The sequence below is a fragment of the Dermacentor albipictus genome, chromosome 1, assembly GCF_038994185.2.
Source record: "Dermacentor albipictus isolate Rhodes 1998 colony chromosome 1, USDA_Dalb.pri_finalv2, whole genome shotgun sequence".
NCBI lineage: Eukaryota > Metazoa > Arthropoda > Arachnida > Ixodida > Ixodidae > Dermacentor > Dermacentor albipictus.
The window spans coordinates 337,210,113-337,234,651 of NC_091821.1; the positions used below are offsets into that span (position 1 = coordinate 337,210,113).

Here is a 24,539-nt window from a genome sequence, read left to right on the forward strand (position 1 = left end):
ACAATCACAAAAGCATAGCCTATAGGAATCCAGTTATGATACCATACCTGCCGCGGTGCAACAAGTATGTCACAAAGCTGGCTATATATGACTTCTACAGCAGTCACGTTGATTTTATTCCGCTAAAACAGGTTTGCTCACGACGAGTAGTTCATAGTATAATATCGAATTTTTGCATTTCCTCACAGAAACCCTCGGCAGTAGCACGGGGACTTAACTAATACTGGAGCTTAGATTCTACACGCCTCACTTGCTTCTTTACCTGCTTGTCAACATTAGGCGGTTCTTCACATGTTTATTTTTTTTAAGCGGCGGAAACTTGAAGTAAAGTTAATGAAGGCTTACAGCTATTTACAGAGTACAAATAGGAATGTACCAATATATATTCCCTTTTCCGTGCTACACGTTCAACTCGCCTCTTTAGAGCGCGTTTGCTAATGATTAATAATGTATGTTATGTTCCTCTTTTTTTTGTCTATGTTACCTAGTGTATATCATTTATTTATTTCAATGCCGCAGTGTGTTTTGCATTGTTATTGTGGAAATATTTTACTGTTCTTTCGTATATTGTATAACTGCAATGTTTTATGGCCACTATATAAATGTAATTTATATGGCGCTTGATGTGTCACCCCATGCAGCCATATTGTACCTAAGCGGGTGAGGTTACCTCAAGCCACGTCTGTGCGGCTTTTTTCCCTCATCCACCTCCATTTACCACTCCTCTGTACATGTGTGTGTGTAAATGGAAATTAATAAATCAAATCAAATCAAACTCACTTGAGAAATTTACTGGTGCTTGTTGCTTGAGGAATATACATGACGAATCTGTTTGGCGAACAGACACAGGCTGCTCGGCCCAATTTTTTTTAGTGAAGCATGCCTGCTGGACCGCATAGCTGCAGCCAGAAAGACGTCGAAGCGTCAATGACTAGTAGTATGGGACATATTCAAGATATCGAAATTCCCCCGCTGGAGGGTCAGAAATCAAGTGAAAGTATATGCAAGGCTTGTGGTGCTTTCTTTATGAATGTTTGCGATTGGATTGGAGCAAACTTAATTTAGCCTTAATTTATGTACCGACGAAGCGAATTGTTATCCGTTTGTATAATTAAATAACGCTGGATCGAGACATTGTGAGACAGAAGGTGCTTGAATTTTCCTTTTGTAGGCAATCTAAGCTGCGGTGTAGTAGCTCGAGAATACTTTAGCCATTCCAGTTGGCGCTGTAAAAAAATGCTTTATGGTTTTAATTCGAAGTTGTAGTGAACTGATGGGTTTCGCGAACATAGCGTGCCTCGCCATACGGACAGTCGATTGCTACCGTTACGTGATCAGGGGTGTGCCATATTGTCGATAAAGGCTACTGAGGGCCACTATGATACATTTCATCAGTTTCAATTGAGTGGCTCTCGATCTTAACAACGAAACTTTTCTCTCAGGTGATTGCTACTATGGTGTTTGTGAATTAACTATGTAAATACTCTACATGACGCGCCGTCGTGTTAGCAGCCATGAGCAATTCGTTTTTTGGAGGCCTGTTTCAGAGGGGGATGAAAGTAGCAGCAAACTTTTTCATAAGAAATGCGCGCCTAACTATTTTTTTACGCAACAATGAATGGCCATATTTGAATAGAACAACACACCAGAGTAATAGGAATCGTGATGACAGCTTCGCTGGGCAGTGTCTTTCTAACATCGGATAACATGTTGACGCCAATTACCAAATTTTTCTTATCTCATAGCTAAATACTAAATGAATGTTAAGTGTTTAGCGAAGCATCATACACAACTTCGCACGTTGAATTTGCAGATATTCTTTTTTTAGTCAAAATTTACCGATAGACACGGCGCATATATGCATTGCAAAACCTAGTAGACCCCTTTAACGCTACTTAGCTTGCGATATCCAAGCCGCAAAGTTTCTCGACTCACACGCCTTTGAAGAGGAAACTGTGGTTAAGGTATGGCAGCTGAAAGAAGCCGACGTATTCTTCAATACGTACGGCTCGAGCCACCCATACCTCAAGCATACACGAAGGGAACGAGCACGCGCGGCAGCCGAGCGAGCCGGAGCGAGCGGCGTCTTGGCCGTGACGTCACTCGCGAGAGGGCGCCACTCCTAATTCTTGCCGCTAATAGATGCGCACAACCTTTGGAAGCAACTTTCTTCTTCTTTTTTTTTTTGTCGCCAGACGAAAATCGCTGTGTTAATCTTTTTTTTTTTTACAGAGAAGATATGTTTATATTAAGGGTATGGTGGCTAGCATACACTCTTAAGCATAATTACACCCTCTTGCCACACAACGATAATTGTCATCTGCTTGTCCGCATTTCCTTTCTTTAACGCGGCGAGCCCGGTACTTTCCAGTAACGAACGGCATGCGCGTTATCATTCCCGACAGGAAAGTAACAGGCAATGCTATCATGCTGATAACGCGTGTGCCGTTCGTTACTGTAAACGCCGCCAGAAGTGAGGAACAATTCTGTGTGTCTTGAATGACGCTTGTACAGTTATCAGTCAAACCACCTAATGTTGCCACTTCTCTGCTGTGCTTATGTGGGCTTTTTTCTAACCTTTCACAGTGGGTGCAGCATGTCCAGAACCACAGCGTCCTGCGGTCTATCCTGTTGCACGGGACTGGTGGCCACGCATCGTTACACTTCCCAAATAACAATAAGAGTCAGTTTGGCACTTAGTAGAGCAGTATACGAGGGATCAAAAAAAAATGTGATTGTTCCGCAAATATGTTCCGCAAATATATATTTCTCTATCATTCTTCTAGAGGTAATTCAAAAAACGAAACTATAGTCGGATGCAACTTAAGTATGCAGCGAAGCCCCGCCCACGGCCTCATAACCGCCAGCCACTGTTCCTCTGCGAGGCTGCAAATAATTCATACTTCAAACTTTTCCTGTTAGGCAAATAAGGCGGTGACCACAAAAATAAAATTATTAGCGCAAAATGTTATACATTTTCCCTCGCTTATTAAAGTATAATGGCGAAAGTCGAATTCTTTTCGAACTGAAAATTATAAAATGCTTGCTTTGCTGCAACTATTTGTTTTCAAGTTTCAGTGCAGTTGGCAGTGAAGTTTCATGAGTAAAACGGGTTCAGCAGTGAAATGAACTGTACCGCAGACTTTTGAAGAGTGAAATGCTCAGACTCCATACACTTTGTCCATGCCTGTTGCACACCTCACTGCTTCCGCCGATGAAAAGGCTCTTCAAGAACAGCAGACTCTCCGGATCTATCAAGTAGGATGCATTGTTGAAAAGGCCACATGACGATGATTTTGTTTGCTTTTGTGATTGGCTGGCTAAGCAACACAACCCCGCGCGGTTCACGTGCCATGGTTGCTATGTATTCTACTATAGAAATCTTTAATTTACATTTTCACTTGTTTACTTGTTCTTGGTAGAGTTCTTCCTGCAGTTCTTTCCAGCGTGAGTCCATTTGATGTGGTTTTTTGTTTGCCATGTAAAGGAGAGGTGCATCTCACAGGCCTTATGTGTCTTTATGGTGAATGGTGGGCATTATTCATATTTGTATAATAAAGGTACCCTTCCCCTAATTTGCATAGGAAGGAGACCTAAGGTTGTCCCCCCCCCCCTCGAAAAAAATTACAGCGTACGCGCCTGCCCTGTTGCCATTGATGAAACAACACAGAGGAATGCATAGAGCAAACTTTAGAGTCGGAAGGCTCGCATCGATGTCACTGGTTGTCCTTTCCCATTGTGCACCATTAAAAGCACTCATTGGAGTTAAAACAATGTTTGACTAGTTGCTAACATATTTCATAGTTTCCTTCCAGCGCAGACCCTCACTCCAGAATGCTGCAGGTCACACTGAACATTAATTTCCAAGTTTCAGTGCACTTCCTGAACCGCCCCCACTGCCAGATCCATCGACAGTAATTTTGGGTAGTTATTCCCATAAAACTTCTGGGTTCCTTGCCTTGGCACTCAACCTCAGTACACTGTAGCTACTAGTATAGGTGAGAAAATTATGCCGTATAAACAGAATGAAAGGCAATTTCCTAAACATGCAAAAGCATGCAAGTTCCTTCAACGCGCAAAAAGCATGGATAGCAGGCATATTTCTAATTTAGCGTGTTCACTGTGTGAAAGCTTACATTTACATATATGGAAGCATAGAACGAATGTTTCAAAGCATTAATTACATCCTTGAGCTTAATAATTAACATTAAAAATTCCGTATAATTTGGGCAATTTAATCTTACACATAAAACCAATTCATTCAGTTTTGCAGACACTAAGTGGGATCACAAGTTTCACTATGTCTTTTGGAAGAACGACACAGGAACATATTTTCTGCTGCAAAATGTTTTCCTGTAAAACATCTAATTGGGAAGAAAAGCATTCTAAAACAATACAAGGTTTTCAACTTACTTATCCCAAATGAAATATGCAGTAATCTTTGCCAGTCTGTCTTTTATAGTTCTTTTAACAAAGAAATTATTGCCATGTGATGCTTTGTGCACTACACACAAAATTCAGTGAATGACAATGTCATCCATGCTTAAAATAAAAAAGAACACTGCTTCCCCAAGTGTTGCTAGCGGCTACTTCCTAATATAGGTTATAGGCACTCAAAGTTCAAAATTTTCAAGTGGAAATAAGAGTGAAGAAAGGCAAATAAGGAGGTTAAAGTGAAAACACTGTATTAGGCACACCTGCAACTAATCGAGAAGAAAACTCAACTAACAACTCCATGGAGGTAATAGCAGAAGTGTCAAAGTATGGAAGAAAATAAACGAAGCACTAAATCGGAAGTCAGTCGATACACAAACAGATACGTTGAACATTGATTGCACTTTTGTAGGTGGTACAGAACTTGCAGACCATTTTAAAAATTTTTTTGTTAAAGTAGGATGCATAGATCACGACATTCAAGATACAATGCATGCCGCTTCATTAAGAGAATCTTTATTCCTAAAGCCTACTAGCATCCCTGAGATGATTACAACATTTCCATCCTTGAAGAATAGCCATAGTCGATACGTCGATGATTTAGAAATTAGGCCAATTAAGTACGTCGTAGACTTACTTGCAACTGCAGTAATGCACATTTTTAATATTTTCCTGTCAACCGGAGTTTTCCTGCGTAATATGCAGGTAGCGAGAGTAATAGTTCACAAAGGAGGTGACAAAAATAATATGGGCAATTATCGGCCAGTATCTATACTTCCTGTGCTATCAAAGGGACTCGAAAAAATTTTTAACTTTCATATTGATAATTTTTCGCAAAAACATAGCCTGCTAACCGACTGTCAACACGGGTTTAAGAAAAAGCGGTCTATGGAAACTGCTTTAAGTATACAGAAGAAGCTTATTCTAGAGAACACTGAAAAAAATTTCCTGACTTTAGGGTTATACTTGGACTTCAGCAAAGCCTTTGATAGGGTCAACCAGAAATTGCTGCTGATAAAGCTGGAAAAATATGGCTTCCGAGGAATAACACTTGAACTTATCTGATCTTATTTAGAAAGCCGACGTCAGTTTGCTGAAATTAATGAGAACAGATCGCAGATAAAATCTTTGACAGCGGGTGTGCCCCAAGGTAGCATTCTTGGCCTGATACTTTTCCTGTATTACATTAGTGATATTGTACAAGTGAGCGATATGTGTAAATTTGTCCGTATGCAGATGATTGCTCTGTTTTCTTTACAGGTAAAGATTTAAAAGAAATAACACCTATAGCAAGCTCCGTTTGTTATGGACTTCGAGCATGGTCTAAGGCAAACGGCCTCATCCTCAATGAAACCAAAACAAAATGCATTGTTTTTCATGCTCTGGGAAGTTTTACTACATTGCCAGATAATATTGTGTGGGGTCTGTATAAAATTAACATTACGTCATCCATAAAAACCCTAGGCATAATACTCACAGAGCATATGTCCTGGAATGAACACGTTAGTCATATTTGCTCAAAGGTATGAAAAGTTGTTGGTGTGTTAAGTTGCAATTGAAGTGCATTACCTTTTCAAGTTAAGCGTCTCATTTATCATGCTCTTCTCCATCCACACCTCAGTTACTGTTCACTTATACCAGGGTAACACTACAGCGCAAAATATTCAAATGCTGGAAATACTTCATGAGAAAGCAATTCGGGCGATAGCGAACGTTTGTTTTTTCGAGCATACGCAAGAGCTTTTCCAACAAAACAGAATAATCAGAGCCCGTGACATATATAAATTCAAAACATTACTAAGCTATAGAAATGCTATGCTGGGAAAACTCGATTCATTCCTAGCCCCGGCAACTCTACAACAAAATAGAAGTGCATATTCATATCGTCACCAGGCACCATGGCAGATCCCTTTTTCACATACTAAATATGGCTGCCAATGCCTTAAACATACACTACCTTCCCTACTTAACTATTTTAACCAACATGTTGATGTGTTATCTCTAAACATAACTAAAATATTGGATTTGTTCTTATAGATGTGTATTGTCAACTGCTCCAACAGTTCCGTAGAACTTGTCATATATTCTCATTTTGTTTATACGTTCACACTAGTAACTACTATTCCTAGAATCCAGGTTTCCACTGCAGTGATTGTGCCCGAACCACGTGGCAGGGTTTCGTGTCGTAAACTGGATGCTGCAAAGGGCGTCTTCACGTTTGTTAAAATTCAAGGATGTGACGACGCCCTGGGCTACGTTGCCGAGATGTCTGTCGCGAAAGCAGCAGCCTATATGCAGATTTTTCTTTTTTTATGTTTTTTAACATAGATGCACATATATATTTGCAAGTATGTAAAATAATTTCTAAAAAAAAAGAACGTTTCCTGATGGTAACTTGTGTTTATTGTAAACTTCTGTGAAATTTGTTATATCTATATATGTATGTGTGTGTATGTATATATGTGTATATATGTATACATATATTGTTTTTGCATTCTTATCTATTTATTTATTTTACAATACTGCAGGCCATCGTCGGGCCCATGCAGGAGTGGTTACAACATGGAATACAGTACAAAAAAAAGAATAAACTTAAACTAGTGTATCCAAAACAAAGAGCATTAGCACACACAAAAATGAACATACTCAATAAATATATACACTGTTTAAATGAGCCGTCCGGGAAGCAGGCGAAACAGCGTTTACCATAAGAATGCATCTACAGAGGCTGCATATGAAATACAGGTAATATCACCATTCGAATTCCAGATTCTCAATACTGTCAATAATTGCGTTGGCAGATGGGCAATTTACGGCTCTAGAGGGTAGTATGTTCCAATGGGAAATGGTGTGTGGGAATAAAGAGTATTTGCGAGTGTTATTATGGCTGGGATGGTGTCGTATTGATTTATTATGGTTGGTTCAGGCAGAAAGTCTGAATGGCGCTTGAATGTATGTTGCTTGTGGTACTCAATATGAGCCGTGATAAAGTAAGCATAGAAATTTTAATCTGGAAATCATTCTACGTTGAGCCAGTGATTGAACGTTAGCCTTGACGCGCAGGTTTGTAATGCTCGTTTGACGTGAATATTGTGAATATATAAATCTCAATGCTAAGTTCTTTATGCGTTCTAGTTTCTCGGTTAAATACTTCTGGTGTGGGGCCCAAATAATGTCAGCATACTCTAAAGAGGGTTCTGTGTGCATTTAACACTAGGAGGTGTGTTTCTAACTTTTCTTCTCAAGAAATGTAGTTTACCTAGGGCCTTGTCATACATATTATTTATATGAGTTTCCCAATCTAATTTCATTGTAGGAGTGACCCCGAGATATGTGACCTCCTCGTATTTTCTTAGTGATATATTGTTTATTGTGTATGTAAACTGAAGCGCATTTTTCTTGTGAGTGAAGGAGATACTGGTAGTTTTTGATGCATTCAGTTTCATCCCCCTGTAAGGGGGGTTTATTCGGCTCGTAGAGCAGCAGCGACAAACTCAGCACCAGCAGGTAGGGCGCAGCCAGTGAACGAACTGGGTACGTGCCACGCGGTGGCAACGGGGCTTTTCAGCCTGCCGATCTTCTTCGTCACAATCCCCCCCGGAATTGAAGAGTAGCCATCCTGGCAACCTAGGAAGAGGTGGGCGGATCGTAATACTGCTTCAGCCGGTCAATGTGCACAGTCTCTCGCCCCCGACGACGCAGATCGGAAGATGGCGATACGGGTTCGACCACGTAGTTCATTGGTGATGTTTGTGCAACTACGCGGTAGGGCCCGTGGTACTTCGGGAGGAGCTTGGACGAAAAGCCAGGAGCAGCAACAGGCGGGACCCAAAGCCACACGAGTGAGTCGACGGGGAAGGGGTGAGGGGGAGGATTGAGGTCATGGCATTCTTTTTGGCGGCACTGTTGAGCAGACATCAACGAACGGGCCAGTTGGTGGCATTTCTCGGCGTGCTGAGCAACCGTAGAAACAGGTGAGCATTCAGCAGGGTCCGGCCGGTACGGGAGAACTGTATCAATGGTGCTGGAGGGATGGCGGCCGGCCGTAAAGCAGAAAAAATGGTGAGAATCCGGTGGTGGCTTGAGAGGCAGTGTTATATGCGTAAGTGACGAACGGAAGTACAAGGTCCCAGTTGGAGTGGTCAGATGCAACATAAATTGATAGCATGTCACCAAGAGTTCTGTTGAATCGCTCTGTTAAGCCATTGGTCTGTGGATGATAAGCAGTAGTAGTGCGGTGAATAATTTGGCATTCAGATAAGAGTGACTGCAGGACATCTGAGAGGAATACGCAGCCCCGATCGCTCAACAGTTCACATGGTGTGCCATGGCGGAGATCGAAGTTGTTTATAATGAACGAGGCGATGTTTATTGCTGATGCGGCAGGCAAGGTGGCGGTTTCAGCATACCGTGTCAAATGATCTACGGCGACAACAATCCATCGGTTGCCCGCGCCAGTAGATGGAAGAGGCCCATAGATATCAATGCCGACACGGTCAAATGGCTGAGCTGGGCAGGGAAGTGGTTGGAGAGATGCGGTGGAGAGATGCGGGACACATTGGCATTGCTGGCAGGCAATGCAGGAGCGTAAATATTTGTGGACGAAGGTGTACATCCCTCGCTAATAATATTGTAGGAAAAGCCGTGTGCAAGTTTTTGACACTCCATCGTGACCACACTGTGGGTCAGAATGAAAAGCGGAGCAGAACTCTTGTCGTAGGTGGCGAGGCACTACTAAAAGCCATTTGCAGCCCTCATTGTGGTAGTTGCGGCGGTATAAAAGTCCATCCCGGATTGTGAAATGCTGCACCTGTCGGCGTAGCGCTCGAGGTGCCGAAGTTGCCGGAGGATTTGACAAAAATTCGAACACCATGACGATCCATGGGTCTTTTTGTTGCTCGATGCCATGTCCAGGATGTCAAGTGGTGAGATGTCATGTCTGTCGGTAGAAGTGCTGCTGTCTGAAGTCACTGGAAAGCGCGAGAGGGCATCGGCGTCAGCGTGTTTGCGTCCAGAGCGATAAACGACACGGATATCATATTCCTGGATTCGGAGGGCCCACCAAGCGAGGCGGCCCGACGGGTCTTTTAGGTTGGACAACCAGCTAAGAGCGTGATAATCCGTCACCACATCAAAGCATCGACCGTAGACATATGGACGAAATTTTTGAAGAGCCCATACGATAGCCAGGCACTCTTTTTCTGTTACTGAGTAATTGGCCTCAGGTTTCGTGAGGGCACGACTGGCATAGGTGACTACGTATTCGGCATTAGTGTTCTTGCGTTGTGCTAGCACGGCACCAAGGCCGACTCCACTGGCGTCAGTGTGAAGTTCTGTAGGTGCGCTGGGATCAAAATGCCGCAAGATTGGCGGAGACGTGAGTAGGTGATTGTGACGAAGAAGATGGGCAGGCTGAAAAGCCCCGTTGCCATCGCGTGGCACGTACCCAGCACCTCCACCAATTGTAAAGGGGGTTTATTCGGCTCGTAGAGCAGCAGCGACAAACTCAGCACCAGCAGGTAGGGCGCAGCCAGCGAACGAACTGGGTACGTGCCATGCGATGGCAACGGGACTTTTCAGCCTGCCGATCTTCTTCGTCACACCACAAATGTTGCACCAATTTTGTACAGCAGCTAACGAATCATTTAGTTTTACCTGATCCTCTCTGGTATTTGTAGCCAGGCCAGCAGCTGGGCGAACAACAACTTTATTGCGGTTGCGCAAGTTACATATATAGTGAAGCCTACGTGACGTAACAGATCACGGGATCACTGATGCGTCCCCAAATTCACAGTCCTTCGCTAACACACGCAGTTCTGTTAGCCACTCGTTAAACATCTCGCCTTCTTTTTGGTTCCTTGAACCGAAACGGAATTCTTGGAATGTTAAGTTCGTTGCAGGCTTGTAATGATCCTCAAATTTCTTAATCAGAACTTCAACGTCATTCCTGTCTTCCGTTTCATCGAACTTGAAGGTACTGTACGACTTCCTAGCCTCTTCGCCTATGGTAACTAGCAACGTGGCTGCTTGAACGTCTTTTGGCTGCTTGTTCAATTGCGTAACAATGGAAAACAGCAGAAACTCACTTTTCCAAGTTTTCCAGGCAATCCAAGGGTCGTGCGACGGATCCATAGGCTTCGGGGGCGGTAGTAGCGCGGACGCCATTGACATATTGGCTGGGTTTCGCTGCCACCGCTGCTACCATGTAGCCAGGCCAGCAGTTGGGCGAGCAACAACTTTATTGCGGTTGCGCAAGTTACATATATAGTGAAGCCTACGTGAGGTAACAGATCACGGGATTACTGATGCGCCGTGACGACTGAAGATTCAGCCATGCTACAGTATTCACTGTTGTGTACACTACGCGTTAATCGGCGAATAGGCGCATTTGAATAGGCGGCTGAGCGCATGAACGAATATCATTGATGTAGATCAGAAATAGGAGGGGCGCAAGAACCGAGCATTGTGGAACACCAGAAAAAAAATGTTGATGTAATCAGATGTAATATCATTCACAGCTACGCATTGCTTTCGGTTTTCGAGATAGTTCTTGATCCACAATACTGTTTTCTCGTGTACACCAATGGCAATTAGTTTAGTAATAAGATCTGGATGAGGAATAACATCAAAGGCCTTTGAAATATCTAAGAAAATGGCATCTATTTGGCTTCTGTTATTTATTGATGTAGCTACATCATGGGTTAACTCAGCTGAGTAATAGTACTTAGACTTGAACAGAATCCATGTTGCCGGCTGTATTGTAGGTTATTATTCTCTAAGTGCAATATTATGGCCTTATAAATAATATGTTCGAACAATTTACTGGATGTACATGTTAATGAAACAGGTCTATAGTTACGTCGAGTTTAGAGCCAGATTTGTGCACAGGTATTACTTTGGCCCTTCGCCAGTCATCAGGTATCACTGAAGTTTCCAAAGATTGCCTGTAAATTACGTGTAAGTATTTTGACGTCCAAGCTGCATGTTTTTGCAAAAAAGCATTTGATATAAGATCAGAGCCACAGGGATTCTTTACATCCAGTTTTTGTAAGAGTAAAAAAATTCCTTGTTGGTCAATATCTATTTCAGGCATTGGATTCTCGAACTGATACTGTGGAGAGGGACCGTTAAAGATAGTTCTGTTAAATACAGATTGAAAAAATTCATTAAATTTTCTTGCTATGACGTCAGGCTGAACAACTGTCTCGTTCGAAACAGTAATCTGCGATACGGTGTGCCGCTCCCTCGATAGGTAGCGCCAGAATTTTTGTGGTTTATTCGTCAGGTAAGAAGGCAGAGTAACAGTGAAAAAACACTCCTTGGCCATATGGATCTTATATTGTAGTAAGCGTATGAGATCTTGAAGGTCACGTGTGGTTTTCTTTCTGCGCTTCCTCTTAATTTTTCGTTTTAAATGTATTACTTCGCGCGATACCCAAGGATGTTCTCTGTTCACTCGTTTCTTTCTGGAGGGAATGTAGTTTTCTTCACAAAAGTGCACAATACGCTTAAAACATAACCATAATTAATTTACGTCATGAAGTAATGAAAATTGCAGAAAGCAGGCGTTTAAATATTCTGAGATAGCATTGTCATCCGCTCTTGAGTAATCCCTGATAACAGCAATCGATGGCTTAACGCGTTCACGGTTTCCTAAAATTGGACAGGAGAATACAATCATTTTATGGTCCGAAATGCCATTTTCAACGTTTAATGTGTTATTTTGAAATAGACTGCTTACGAACATCAGATTAAGCACAGAACATGACGGACCAGCTATTCTAGTCGGTTCGGAAACTAGCTGGTCTAGAGAAAAGGTAAATGACATGAACAACAGAGATTCAGCACTTTTTGCGTCACAGCTGTTGTGCGAAAGATTAGACCAGTTGATTCCTGGTAAATTGAAATCACCTGTGATGATAATATTGGAACGTGAATTAGTGTGTTGTGCAATGTAATTGTGCATAACGTCTAGGTATACAGGGGGCGCATTCGAAGGTCGATATAGGCCACCCAGAAATATGCTTTTTCCATTAAATGTAAGTTTACACCATACGCTTTCATGGTCAGGTATGCTGTTTAAAACTGTGAATTTTATGTTAGATTTAATTGCGACAGCAACACCTCCCCCCCGCGATTCTCTGTCTTTCCGTATGAGCCGATAAGGCGGAAACACTTCGGAATCCTGGACGCTTTCGTGAAGCCAGGTTTCCGTGATGACTATAACGTGTGGGTGATGGGCTGCAACTATGCTTTCAGGTAGGCTGAAGTTATTGACTATGCTGCGCGCATTCAGTGATAACACTCTGATACATTTCGTACATTGTTGTCACGCGCCATCGCGAGCTGCTGAGCCAGCATGTGCAGAAGTTATCGGTTTAGATAGTTCAATTCTTCTGTCCTCACACTCATTCCATATGAAGGTTTTGCCATTTATTTTTAGTTTATCAAATGCCAGAGATACCTTTGCCCCTTTCGCCTTGTCACTTACTGCAGAATGCCATAATTTAGCAAGTGTGTCGCGTACTTTCTTTGAGAAATCTTCAGATATTGAAATCTGGGTGTTTTTCAGCTAGAAGCAGCTTGATAATATTTTGTTTTTCTCAGCGAAGTTGAATAGCCTGATAATAACGGGGCGTGTCCTTTGGCTTTGCTTTGTACCAATTTTGTGAAGTCGTTCTATTGAGTTAACTTCTATTCCTAGGATCTTCCTAAATAGACTGTCTCGCACTTCTTCTTCAAGTGTTTTAACATCTTCAGCAGAGCTCTCTCTTAATCCATAAATTACTAGGTTATTCCGCCTACTTCTATTTTCTAGATCATCGACCTTCGATGCCAGAAATTCTACTTGCGTCATGGTAGATTTACAAGATTCCTCGCAGTGTACTATTTTGTCTTCGCATTCTTTCCATAATCTCCTTTCATTCTCAATAACTGTCATTCTTTCTTGCAAATCTGCAACTATTGTCTCCACGTGCTTGATATTTGAAGACAGTTGTTTCAGTGTTTTGTTCGTTTCCTTTTGTTCTCTCAGAATGCGTTTCATTAGTTCCCGCTGCGAACATTCATCTGAATCAGAGTCAGGACCTGGATTTTGTTCAACGTCTCCGAATGTTAGTAACATTAAGCAGACAACATTAAAACAATCTTGCAAAATAGCAACACAGCATTGTGGACTTGGGAGCACCATTAACGTTACGTCATTGTCTCTAGTTGAAGAGACTAAATGCTGGTCACTAACCTGTGCGATCAGAAAAAATTCGATCAGCATCCGTACTCGTTCAGTGCTTCCAAGTCCACTGAAGGTAACGTCGAAAAGGCTGCTGCTTTTATCCGGGTGCCATGGTGTCTCTGTCGACGTCACCGTGCTGGTCAGGTGGTCCCAGTGCAGTGCACGTGGTACAGCTTCCTGCGACTTGTTTCGTCCGATGAAGCCAGCAGGGCAGACAGCCAGAGGTAGCAGTAGATAGGCCTGATGCAGCGCATGCTCAGACCCTGCGTCGACGAATCCGGTCCTCGACAGCACGATCTGTGCGATCAGAAAAAATTTGATCAGCATCCGCGCTCGTTTGGTGCTTCCAAGTCCACTATGATATATGCAACTGAGCCTGTGTTAAATAATAATATGCAAGATAACAGATTATAATTGTATACTGGGAGTCATTTGACACAACTGTATTACAACTAGTTTCCATGTAATAACATGAAAATTTCTATATGTATTTGTGCTTAAAAACTCTTATATCCACACTTTATCCGTAATTGTATTGCTACACCAGCTGCTTCCGTGCCTGTCTGGGAGACCGGAACTTTGTCAAGCCGAAGAGAATTCGGCTTTTTTTCCGGCTCTCCCTTTTTCACCTTGTATCCAGTGGTGAAAATAAAAATTATGATGATGATGATGATGTAGCAGAATATGTTCACAGAAGTGGAATGCCACAGTACTGAATTTTGTTAAACTGAAAGGCATTTGCATTGGGTTGAATGGCGTTTCGATGGGGGATATAAAAAAGTTCGTACAGCTGAATAATTTGTTCAAGTGACGTTCAAGTGGTAGTTTACTGTATATTGGTTTTCTTGGATAAAAAATTTAGTTGGAAACAGTGCCTTGTATGTCCTCATTTTTTCTTAAACATTGCTCGATGAACAAGAGGTGCAAAAAGACACCTTTCTATTTTGTCTCTTCTGACCTAACTGGCATTTGGCAAATACCTCTTGCGTGCGGGAGAAAGTAAGGAGGGGGAGGGGGGGGTATATTGGAAAAAGTTTGGCAGTGTTTGGCTCCTCCTGGGGTGGTGTCAGAGGTGTGTATGAACCACTGCTTAGATAAATCGAACTCAGTACCTTTTTCTCAGTACAAGCATTCGTGAATGTTAACTTGTTATTCCAGTAGTTTAAAAATGCCTGCATAGGCCCTATATCACAATATGTCCCAAGCCTCCTATATTTTTTTTTTATTTAAAAGGACTTGAAAGAATTCGAACTTCACTGTTAATGAAAAGAATGTTACAACTTTCAATAGCAAGGGATTGCTGTTATCAAGACTCCACAAAATGATGCAAAAAGAGCTGTTCTGCCATGAACAATTTTCAATATTGTAATTCTGAGAAGCGATATTAAGTTTTGAGGAGAAAGTTTGTTGAATGTATGTTCCAGCTTGTAAACCGCGCACAAACTATTTGAGGGCGGTAAGATTTTTTATTGTTTAATATCAAGAGTTGACGAACAGCCACAGTTCAGCAATGTCATGTGTTTTCTCATTTTGAAGAGCAAAAATTATTTCAACATATCTGAGCTATCAACCCTACAATAGTCATGACATTAGCCATTAATCAAGTGGGGGACAAATTTTACAATTTTTATCCTGTGTACATTTAGTTGGTCTAATAGGGCGATGGTTCATCTCAATATCCACACTCACCAGAGGGCTACAGGATTGGGACACCACCTGGGCATATGTAGGAATAAAATTAAGGCACCGACTATGTGGGCAATGAAGCTATGAAGCAATGAAGGGATGGTCAGAACATATGCAGTAAGCATTATCATGGTACCACACCTATTGGTGCTGCTGCTGCCTTGCCCGCTGAAGAGGGGCAATCCAGTGGTGATTTTTGTAGACAGTGCCATCGACATCATGATGATTGAAAAGTCTGAAATGGTATCATTGTGTACATTATTCACATAGCCCAGTGGGTCACTGGACAAACTATGACTGTTTCCCAAACAGAAGATAAATCAGTCCATGCTTGCATGGAGGAAAAATTGCACAAGCTTAGCAAGAGTCAATGACAAGAATGCAGGAAAGTGAAACACTGTGGCAACAACAAGGCAAAGAAAAAGAACTGCACGAAGCACAGAGATCTAAGCATCGTGCCAGTGCTGCTAGAGGATTGCTCACTCAATATGAAAGTTCAGTTCCAATCATGCATACTACCTCTTGGTTTAGCTTAAGGATTGCTTACCTCAACAAAATAATGCCTCTTGTCACTCTCAGTTGTCCCCATGAGTTTAAAGCAGTCTTTCACAACCTAGGCTGAGAACACTCCCAAGAAATGTTGTATCCTGTACACAAGCCATGCAAGTTCCTGTAATATTTGAAGGATCCACATCTCACAGTATAACACAAGGTTGTGAAGAAGACAAAGGCATATTGAAATGAGCATGACAGCTCAATGCCTACTGGCAAAGGCTTTGCAAAATTTTTACAGCAATAATGCATTGTGGTGCCTCAGAACCACTGGGATTAGCAAGATTCCACTGTAATTGGAATGAGAAAATACTGTGTTCTAATTGACTTACAGTGCGGTGTTAAGCACGACAGCAGCACTGCATTAAAGCATCAATGTTCTAATCGATTTTCCTCAAACATGTTATGGTACGACTTTTAGTGACTAAGCAGCATTTGTACAAAGGCACCAAGCTGGTTTGCTTCAAGAAGTGTCTTCTGATCTATACTTTGAGCAAAAATGTTGCACTTATTGCTGGTTCTTTGGCATGCAAGTCTTAAAAAAAATGGGATTAGCATGCATCTTACTCAGTACCAGAAACTTAGCAAGTGGACCTACTTGGCTTGGACCTTCAGGGTTACAGATACATGGGCATTGACATGTACAGTCAAAGACATAAGAAAGTGCCTGGGACCTCCAAAATCGTTCGTAATACTGGTCACTTCGTTGTAAAGATTGTACACCACACCGCCGCTAACAATTGAGCAGGCTGGACATGTTAAAGAAGAGAGAACCCTTATTCTATGAATTAAGGGGCACTTAGTGAAATAGGTCACTAGTATTTTTGTTTATAGTTTGTGTGGCTGAATGTGCGACTAACATGTCACTAACCTTGCTCAAGTTTAATGTTATTGACGCATGCGCAGCAGGAGTTGAACGACAATGACTCGCCTTCCCTTTCTTCTTTTACTCTCTTTATGCCCATTGCGAATTGTATATATTTGTGCACACTTCAATAAAGGTGTTGTCGGCAGTCAGCGCTCGTTCTGTGTCCTTCCTTGTCCGTGTTTTTTGGTGCTGTTTTAAATATGAAACATCTTCAGTGGCTTTCTTGATGACCGACGCCGGAGTTCTACGGCAGACATCCGTTATCCTTGCCTTGAACTAATCTGACTCTATCTCAATTACGTAAGCAAGATCATTCACATAAATAACCCCAAAGAAAGAAATCGAGTGGAGAGAGGTCACATGACCTAGCGGGCCAATTCACAGGCCTGTGCCTTCCAATCTATTGCGCATTGAAAGTCGCATCCAGCCAGTTTCGTGCTTGGCTGCTGCTGTGTGCGGGTGCCCTATCTTGCTGATACCACAGAAGTGGAAGAGGTGACAGCGGGACTTCACAGAGAAACTCATCCACCACTCCTTCAAGGATTTTGTTGATGTAACACTGTCCAGTGAGTATGTGATCAAAGAAGATGGGACCGATTATAGCACCAGCATAAATTCTGATACACAATTTGGGCAACTACTGGTACTGGTGCCTATTGCACTTCACACAGCGTGCATTGGAGTCCCTCCACTAGTGCGCATTATGCAAATGTACCTAGGCGTTTCGGCGAAAATTGGCTTCATCTGTGCACATGATGTTGCTCAAAAGGTATGATGACTCATGGGCTTTTGCGAGAAATTTAAACGATTCTACGGGTCCCTATCTTGCAAGCATTGTTGCTGGTTAAGGTGGGGCGGGTGAAAGGCTGTCATTTAGAATTCTCCAAACTGACTTGGAAATTGGTACCTGGGCGGCCACGTTCCGCATGCTAGCATGAGGATTTGAGGCCATAAATGCTAGAACATCCCTGCGTAGGCTAGGACTCAAACGTGGAGTCCTCAGCCGGTTTGTTGAAGCTGCCGGTTTGTCTCAGGTTTTCACAACTTCTGATGATAGTCGATGCATTTGGTCTACCGCCACACTTCCATTAGTGATATACATATTTGCAGTCTTCCTCTTGTTGCCATTTGCAGATGGCAAGGCGAGGATCATGCTTACTGGGTGCTCATTAGAGAAACACATGGCAAATGGGATGGAACAAAACGTACCTTTAAATCTTTGCACTGACGTCAATTCACTTTCGTGGTGACAGGTTCTGTAGCAAAAAAAAATCAAAAAAAATCCGTGCACTTTATCTACGCTAAAACAACAGCTATCACAACTTTTTTCCAGGTAACACCAAACGAGACGTGTTACTTCAGCAGGGATGCGGCAGATGAGGCATTAGGTCGATCACAATGTGTTTCTTTATTTCCTTTATTTCATCCTGGATTACTCAGAGGGAGCATGTTCGAGGGCGCTGCTTTATGATGCGAGTGGGAGCACAGTCATGTGGTATTCTCCATATTTCACAGGGTTTATTTATCTATCATAAAAAATTAGTACGCAATTAGTACGTCGCTGAAAATATCGCAGTTAGATGTCCCTTGGCTGTGCCTTTAGATGCCTCATTTATAATTTGATAATTAGGATAGTACATGTCGACTTAGATAATTAATTAAATGATCAAATTAAATCTGTAACGAAAAAATTACTAGCAGCTACTGCAATGTACTGTAAACAATATTCGCTAGGTTTTCTTCGAGTAACGCATTGCTCTCTTTTTAAATCTTGGTGCATTATAATTAATTGGGACACTCTGTATATATTTACGTTTGCATGTAAGTGATGATGTTACCATCCGTAATAAATGTTGTAAGTTATTAGAAATGTTCTTTTTTTCATGAGTCGTTGACATTACTTACTGTAAAAAGAAGCAACACCGAGACACACAACATTCACGTGCATTTCATACGCCGTTGATAAAAGAGTCTGCTGACGGGGTCAGTGAAGTTTATAGGTTTCATTCATGATCAAAAAAGCACGCAAAACAATTTGAAGCGTCGTGAGCATACAACAACATATTCATTCTCTAGACATAGGCTATCCATACCGTTATAAATAATTCTTGATTGGCTGCCTCCATCTCTTTCAAAAATATTATAAACTTTGTCCTGTGTGTATATTTAAATATATTGCATATGTGCATGGTGTTTACAGTGGAAATTTAAAATAATGTTGAAGTGAGAAAGTATGGATAAGGCAGCCACCGCGAGTGCTTCTGATGGCCGTGTCCCCCTATTGTCAGGATTTGAAGAAATAAAGTGACCCGCCGTGGTTGCTTTGCAGCTATGGTGTTAAGCTCGAGATCGCCAGATCTCGAGCTTAACAGCCATGTTATCTCGTGTTAAGCTCGAGATAATATGGCTGCTAAGCTCGATATCGCCACATCTAATCCCGGCCACGACGGCCGCATTTCGATGGGGGCGAAATGTGAAAACACCAATGTACTTAGATTTAGGTACATGTTAAAGAGCCCCCCGTGGTCCAAGTTTCCGTAGTCCCCCACTATGCGGTGCCTCACAATGAGATCGTGGTTTCGGCAAATAAAACCGCATAATTTAACATTCTTTTTTGCAGAAATAATCGAAAATATTAATTAAAAGCCGTTCAAGTCTGCGCCAACAAGGATGCAGTAAGCTATTAGCCTCAGTAAAATTTCAAGGGAAAAAGTCGAGGAAAGTGAAAAGAAACCTCAAATGATGTGGGTGACAAAGCACTGGTATTGGCACTTTAGGTGTGTGTGGGGGGGGGAAGGGGGAGGGAGGCTTCGGCTTCGCCTAGGGTGGGGGGCTCAGCCCCCCCCTCCCCCGGGAAATCTCCGGAGGGGGCTCGGGCCCCTGAGCCCCCCACATAGTCTCCGCCTATGCTGCTATGGTAACATGGATGGTATTATATGTGCATTTCTCAAGTGAATAAATTAAACAAAGTACAAGAAGTTCATTTTCAGGGGAAGCAACACTGAAGCAATCAATTTTGCATCCTTCCATTTTAAGGTGAAAGCCTTAGATGCCTATGCTTCAAGGTCTCATTGTGAGGTACAGAAAAATATCATGTGACCCAAGGAAGGCCAGAAGCGAACGAAAACATGTCCAGCCATGTATAAGACATGATTAATGATTATCGAAGTTATCACTATGTGGTACCTGTTTCCAAGTTCCTGTGATGATGTCAAAGGTTATTTCAGATGCACTGCTTCATCACTATCATTATATACAGTTCTTTCATATGTGAATGCATTGCTTGTAGAAGACAGGTAGGTAGAACCATAACGCAGAATGGACCATTTGTTAAAGAATTGGTTTTCTTCAAATGACGATCCATCTAGTATAAGATTTTTATAATGAGTGGGACATTGCACCAAACTGGTAGCCCATGACTGTGAGGTGCTCATTGTTACCAACCTTCTAGTGAAAAAAATATACTTTCAAAGAACTACCAAGAAAAGAAATGTATAGATATTGTTTTATGATGGCCCTTGAGAGTGCGCTTTATGCGTGAGAGGGTGAATGTTGCAAGTTTACAGAGATGCTGAGTGCATAATTGAATCATAGTGTCCATAATTATGTATGTTGATGCTAGTTTTTCATGACAGATATAGAATGGAGCAAAAGTGCTTAATAGCTAGTGCTGTGGGTAGCTGAACAGTGAGAGAGAGAGAGAAGGGAAGACGGAAAGGCAGGGAGGTTAACCAGACTGAGTCCAGTTTGCTACCCTACATGTGGGGAGGGGAATGGGGAGTGAAAGAGAGAGAGAGAGAACTTAGGTGTAGGATGTCTATAGTCGGGCACTCAAGTCTGTTCAGCGCTTTTTCACTGAACAGTGAAATGCACATTATTGCAAGGACCTGAACTTTAATCAAAGTGGCGACAATAGTGGTCAAAGTTTTCTTATTATTTGTACTAATGCAATGTGAAGTTGGGGATCACGATCCTGGCAACGAAAAATGAAAATTAATATGACAGCGGCCATTGTCAGCTTAAAGAACTGGGTGGACAGACAGACATGGGAAACCAGCACTTAAGTGGTGTCGGAGCAAAGCTGGAACTTATGGCTGAGCCAAATAACTTATAAGGGCTGTGGCGCACACGATAGCTGCGCGCGGGTATGATATACTAGAAATCATCAAGCAGTATCTGCCACATGGTGTTAGCACATGCTGCCTGCACTGATAGATCTCCCACCGAGCTCCTACATCTATACGAATACACAGCTACAAAATACATGCCGAGATGCTGGATCCGTCCAGTAAAGAGAACAAATTCACCAGTCGCCTAATATGACATTGACCGACACCTACAGAAGTCGCTTAATCATTTAAATAATTAGGTGAGAATGACTTGGTTCGACAGGCAAGGTTCTGACTGGTGTTGTATAAGTCGCAGGTCGCTTTTTAAGTCGCGACGATAGATTGGATTTTTTACAAGCACTGCTCCAGGAGGGCACATGCAACCGGAGGCCTCAGGAGAGGACCTGAGGTTATAATAAAGCAGGCGGCGCAGGTTCCCCAGGGCACCCAAGGGGTAGTGGGGAGATCAAAGCTGGAAGCAGGATAGTCCGTAGATTGGAGTGGCGGAGGCCTAAGCGTGCTGGACTTAAAATAAATATTATTACGTCCAGCCGCCAACTTGTGACGCCAAGACTTCTGCAACAGCAGTCAGAAGTTTGCCGTTTGACATACTAAGGCAGCAGCGGAAGCGGACGAAGACACAGAAACGTGAAAAAAAGGACCCCACGCTACAAGTTAGTAGTATTTTAAAGTTTAAATTATGGCAATTGAATAACGCGCAACTGAGCCCTCTCGAAGCGTTCGACGCATGGAAAAATTCGCGAGGACGGTAAGATACCAGTGTGACAGAGGCACAAGCAAGGAACGAAAACGCGCACACAGGGCAAACTGTAAAGATGCTATATATTTTGCTATATATGTAATATATGCTATATCTATCAAGTGACTAGTGCCATGCTCTAATCTTCAAAGGTCGCAATGCTTTCGCAATGAAATTGTTGACAGTGTGCGCTGTGTGTGTATCTTGTGTTCTGGCTCACCGCTGATCGCGATCACGCCCGATCCTGATCGAATTTCGCGGTCGTGATTGCCTCCTTTGGACAAAATGAGCGAGAGACCCAATCACAGTCGAGAATTTCGGTCCGGATCGGTGCCGATCGCGATCAGAAGTATACGTGTGACACTGGTAGTGACAGGGCAACGCCATATCATACTCACCTTCACGGGAGACCACTGACCAAACGACAACAATCGTTCGCGCCAGTGCACTGTGCCAGCAACACCCAAGGAGACGCACGAGGAAAACTTGTACACGACGCACGGATCGCCAGCCGACACATGGCAAAATGCCGCCACGCCAAGGCACGCCTAGGGACAGAACGAGCAAAGAAACTGCTCCTCCGTGGTACCTAGGTAAAGGGAGAAATTTAAGGCGCAAACGCCCCCAGATTTTCTCTCTTGCACCCGCTGAAACGACTGGCCAATCCCGTGAACTGGCGTTTCCTCTAATGACCGTCTCGTCGTGGATAACCACGTGATGTCCTTGCCGCTGCGTGCACCAGCTCCCCGGTAATCTGTCTTTCCGCTCCCAGCCTTCCTACAGGCACATGCAGTTTCAAAGCATATTTAGTGTTGTTCAATATAGGGCCGCAGACAAAGAATACAAGAACTGCTTAAATAAATGGTGCACATGAACCTTGTGCACATTGTCGCAATTTGAAGTTCACAATTTAAGACTTGTTTGCAAGCATATCTTGGTAACACATGCCACGAAGAACTTCTCGTTCCTTTACGTAAGAATATTTGAAGGAACAGGCGCCGTATGCCAAGAGCCTTTCATTGTTCATTATCATTATTTTTTTTCTTTTTAGTTAGCTACGTTTGTCCCACAGATTGAAACTCTCTTTTTCGAGCAAATGTAACTGAACCCTTAATTTGACACTAACTTGGCGCGTGTTACTCCATCCGGACTTCAGAACGCTCCCTGGGCAACAAACACCATCAAAATACAATACTGACACGTGTACTTGTTTATCTTTATCGTGCGATCACGTTTCACCGCCTAGCAAATGTTATCGCACAGCGCAAGACGCGTCTGCATGTATCGGAAGTTTCTGGAATGTTATCGATGGTTCCATCCGCTGTCTGTGACGTAAACTTGCGTAATCTGATTGCATGTATGCACCACGCGAATAATATAGAACTTTGTGGAAGATACGCGGGTCCTAGCGATTACTCTGGAACATTCGACGACTGATGTATAAAAGCCAACGCGCTTTACCCGCTGATCAGATTTTAACGATCGCCAACAGTGTTCGCCGCTGTCGCCGTTCTTAAAGTGTAGCCTGTTTTGTGGGCACAGATTTGCCCAATAAAAGTTAGTTTCGGCTTTCACAGTATTGCTACTGTGTTGTTTATACGTCACTACCACGTGACAATATAGAACTCTGTACACTACGCCTAATTTAAAGCGGGCGACCTGGCGTACAATCTACAAATGCACCATAGAATGCCAAGGTAAACGTACCCTGTTACGATCGGCCTGCAGGGGTACCGAACTGCAAACCTTCCACCGCCCGCTGCAGTTGTTTCGATCGACCTGCGTGAGTAGCGATCTTCGGAGAAGCGACCTTCGAACCCTTCCCGGCCCGCTGCGACGACTCGCTTTTTGAAGACAACAATGCGCCTCCTCGACAGCCCAACGGCACCGGCATGTCTAGCCACGTTCGGCGGACCGAGTATCGTTAGTTGATTCGCTGTCGCCTTCACGGTTTGCTTGGAGCAAGAGAACTCCTGCAAAATGGTGTTTTGCGGTGCTTTCTCACGGGCCCCAGAAATCGTCAAAGTCAATGGACAGATGCGGCGGCTAGCTGCGGGGCCAGCTCTGTGATCAAGAGGCGCCTGCTTGGGTCAAGCGTATCAATCCCAGTCTATGAGAAACCACTCACTTCGGTGTGTTCAGTGAAATTAAAGTGGTGAAGTGAATGTGTGATCCCTCTCCCTCAAAGGCGGGTTGACTACGATGACTTTGGACGCTCCCATTGGACGAAGGTTGAACGGCAGTTTTCTCTAACCTTGGAATCTAGGAAGGACAGAGGGTTTTTAGGCAGCCGTTTCCTGCTGTTCAGTGTGCTTTCATTTTCAGTCATGCTAGACTATTGAAATGTAACGTTCTCCACCCTTCATGTAAATATTGTAAATAAATCCCGTATTCCTCGTTCCCGATGAGGACAAGTCCCTCTCTTCAACAACGTCCTTAGCGTGGATGAGTCGGACGACTGCATGGGTCAGATACCACTTAATTGATGCCCGACTCCAACTCTTACAACCCGCGCGTCTTTGGACTGTTGAGATTTCTTGACAAGCTAATTTGTACGGTAAACGTCACCTTTGCATTTTCCATCTAGTTTTTTGGTAATATTCTTTCAGGTAGTTTGAAAGCTTGCGCACATTTGGTAACATTGCAGACAGGTGCTACGTTCAGACAGGAGGTCCAAGACGATTTTGGAGTCTAAATTTTTGTTCTCACTCAATTTTGAGACACCGCTGATATATTATGTTCCCAGAAACATGCCACTTACAACCAATCCACATGGCACAATAAAAGAGAGAAAATCTGTAAAATTGTGTACATGCCTTTTATACCCAAAATGAAGGTATGAATTAACAATGTCCCGTTTTATCGCAATTGTGGTGCGTTAGAGTTCACTGGAATCAA

General features: G+C 42.9%; 2 protein-coding genes across 15 annotated transcripts in view; one reads left to right on the forward strand and one right to left on the reverse strand.

Moving 5' to 3' along the window:
* LOC139046697 (uncharacterized) overlaps positions 1-22,319 on the reverse strand; it is a 43,361-nt gene extending 21,042 nt beyond the window's left edge. Inside the window, exons 1-5 of one of the 13 annotated variants that reach the window (XR_011511320.1) lie at positions 22,040-22,307; positions 17,982-18,028; positions 15,900-16,022; positions 15,494-15,587; positions 13,676-13,963 (exon numbers count right to left, since the gene is read on the reverse strand). Coding sequence is in view for 8 of the 13 variants with exons in the window: in XM_070531722.1 (XP_070387823.1) it covers positions 13,676-13,963; positions 15,900-15,941 (330 nt within the window). In the remaining 5 variants the exon portion in view is untranslated. Of the gene's footprint in view, positions 1-13,675; positions 13,964-15,493; positions 15,588-15,899; positions 16,023-17,981; positions 18,029-22,039 lie in introns of all 13 variants that reach the window. The other 12 variants (XR_011511321.1, XR_011511325.1, XR_011511324.1 and 9 more) reach the window with 12 other exon arrangements.
* LOC135895734 (venom factor-like) overlaps positions 1-24,539 on the forward strand; it is a 148,156-nt gene that overhangs the window by 113,135 nt on the left and 10,482 nt on the right. Inside the window, exon 33 of one of the 2 annotated variants that reach the window (XM_070531694.1) lies at positions 2,587-2,942. The exons of the other annotated variant lie outside the window; for it this stretch is intronic. Coding sequence (XP_070387795.1) covers positions 2,587-2,675 — 89 coding nt within the window. The 3' untranslated portion in view covers positions 2,676-2,942. Of the gene's footprint in view, positions 1-2,586; positions 2,943-24,539 lie in introns of those variants that run through there. 2 annotated transcript variants of the gene reach the window in all.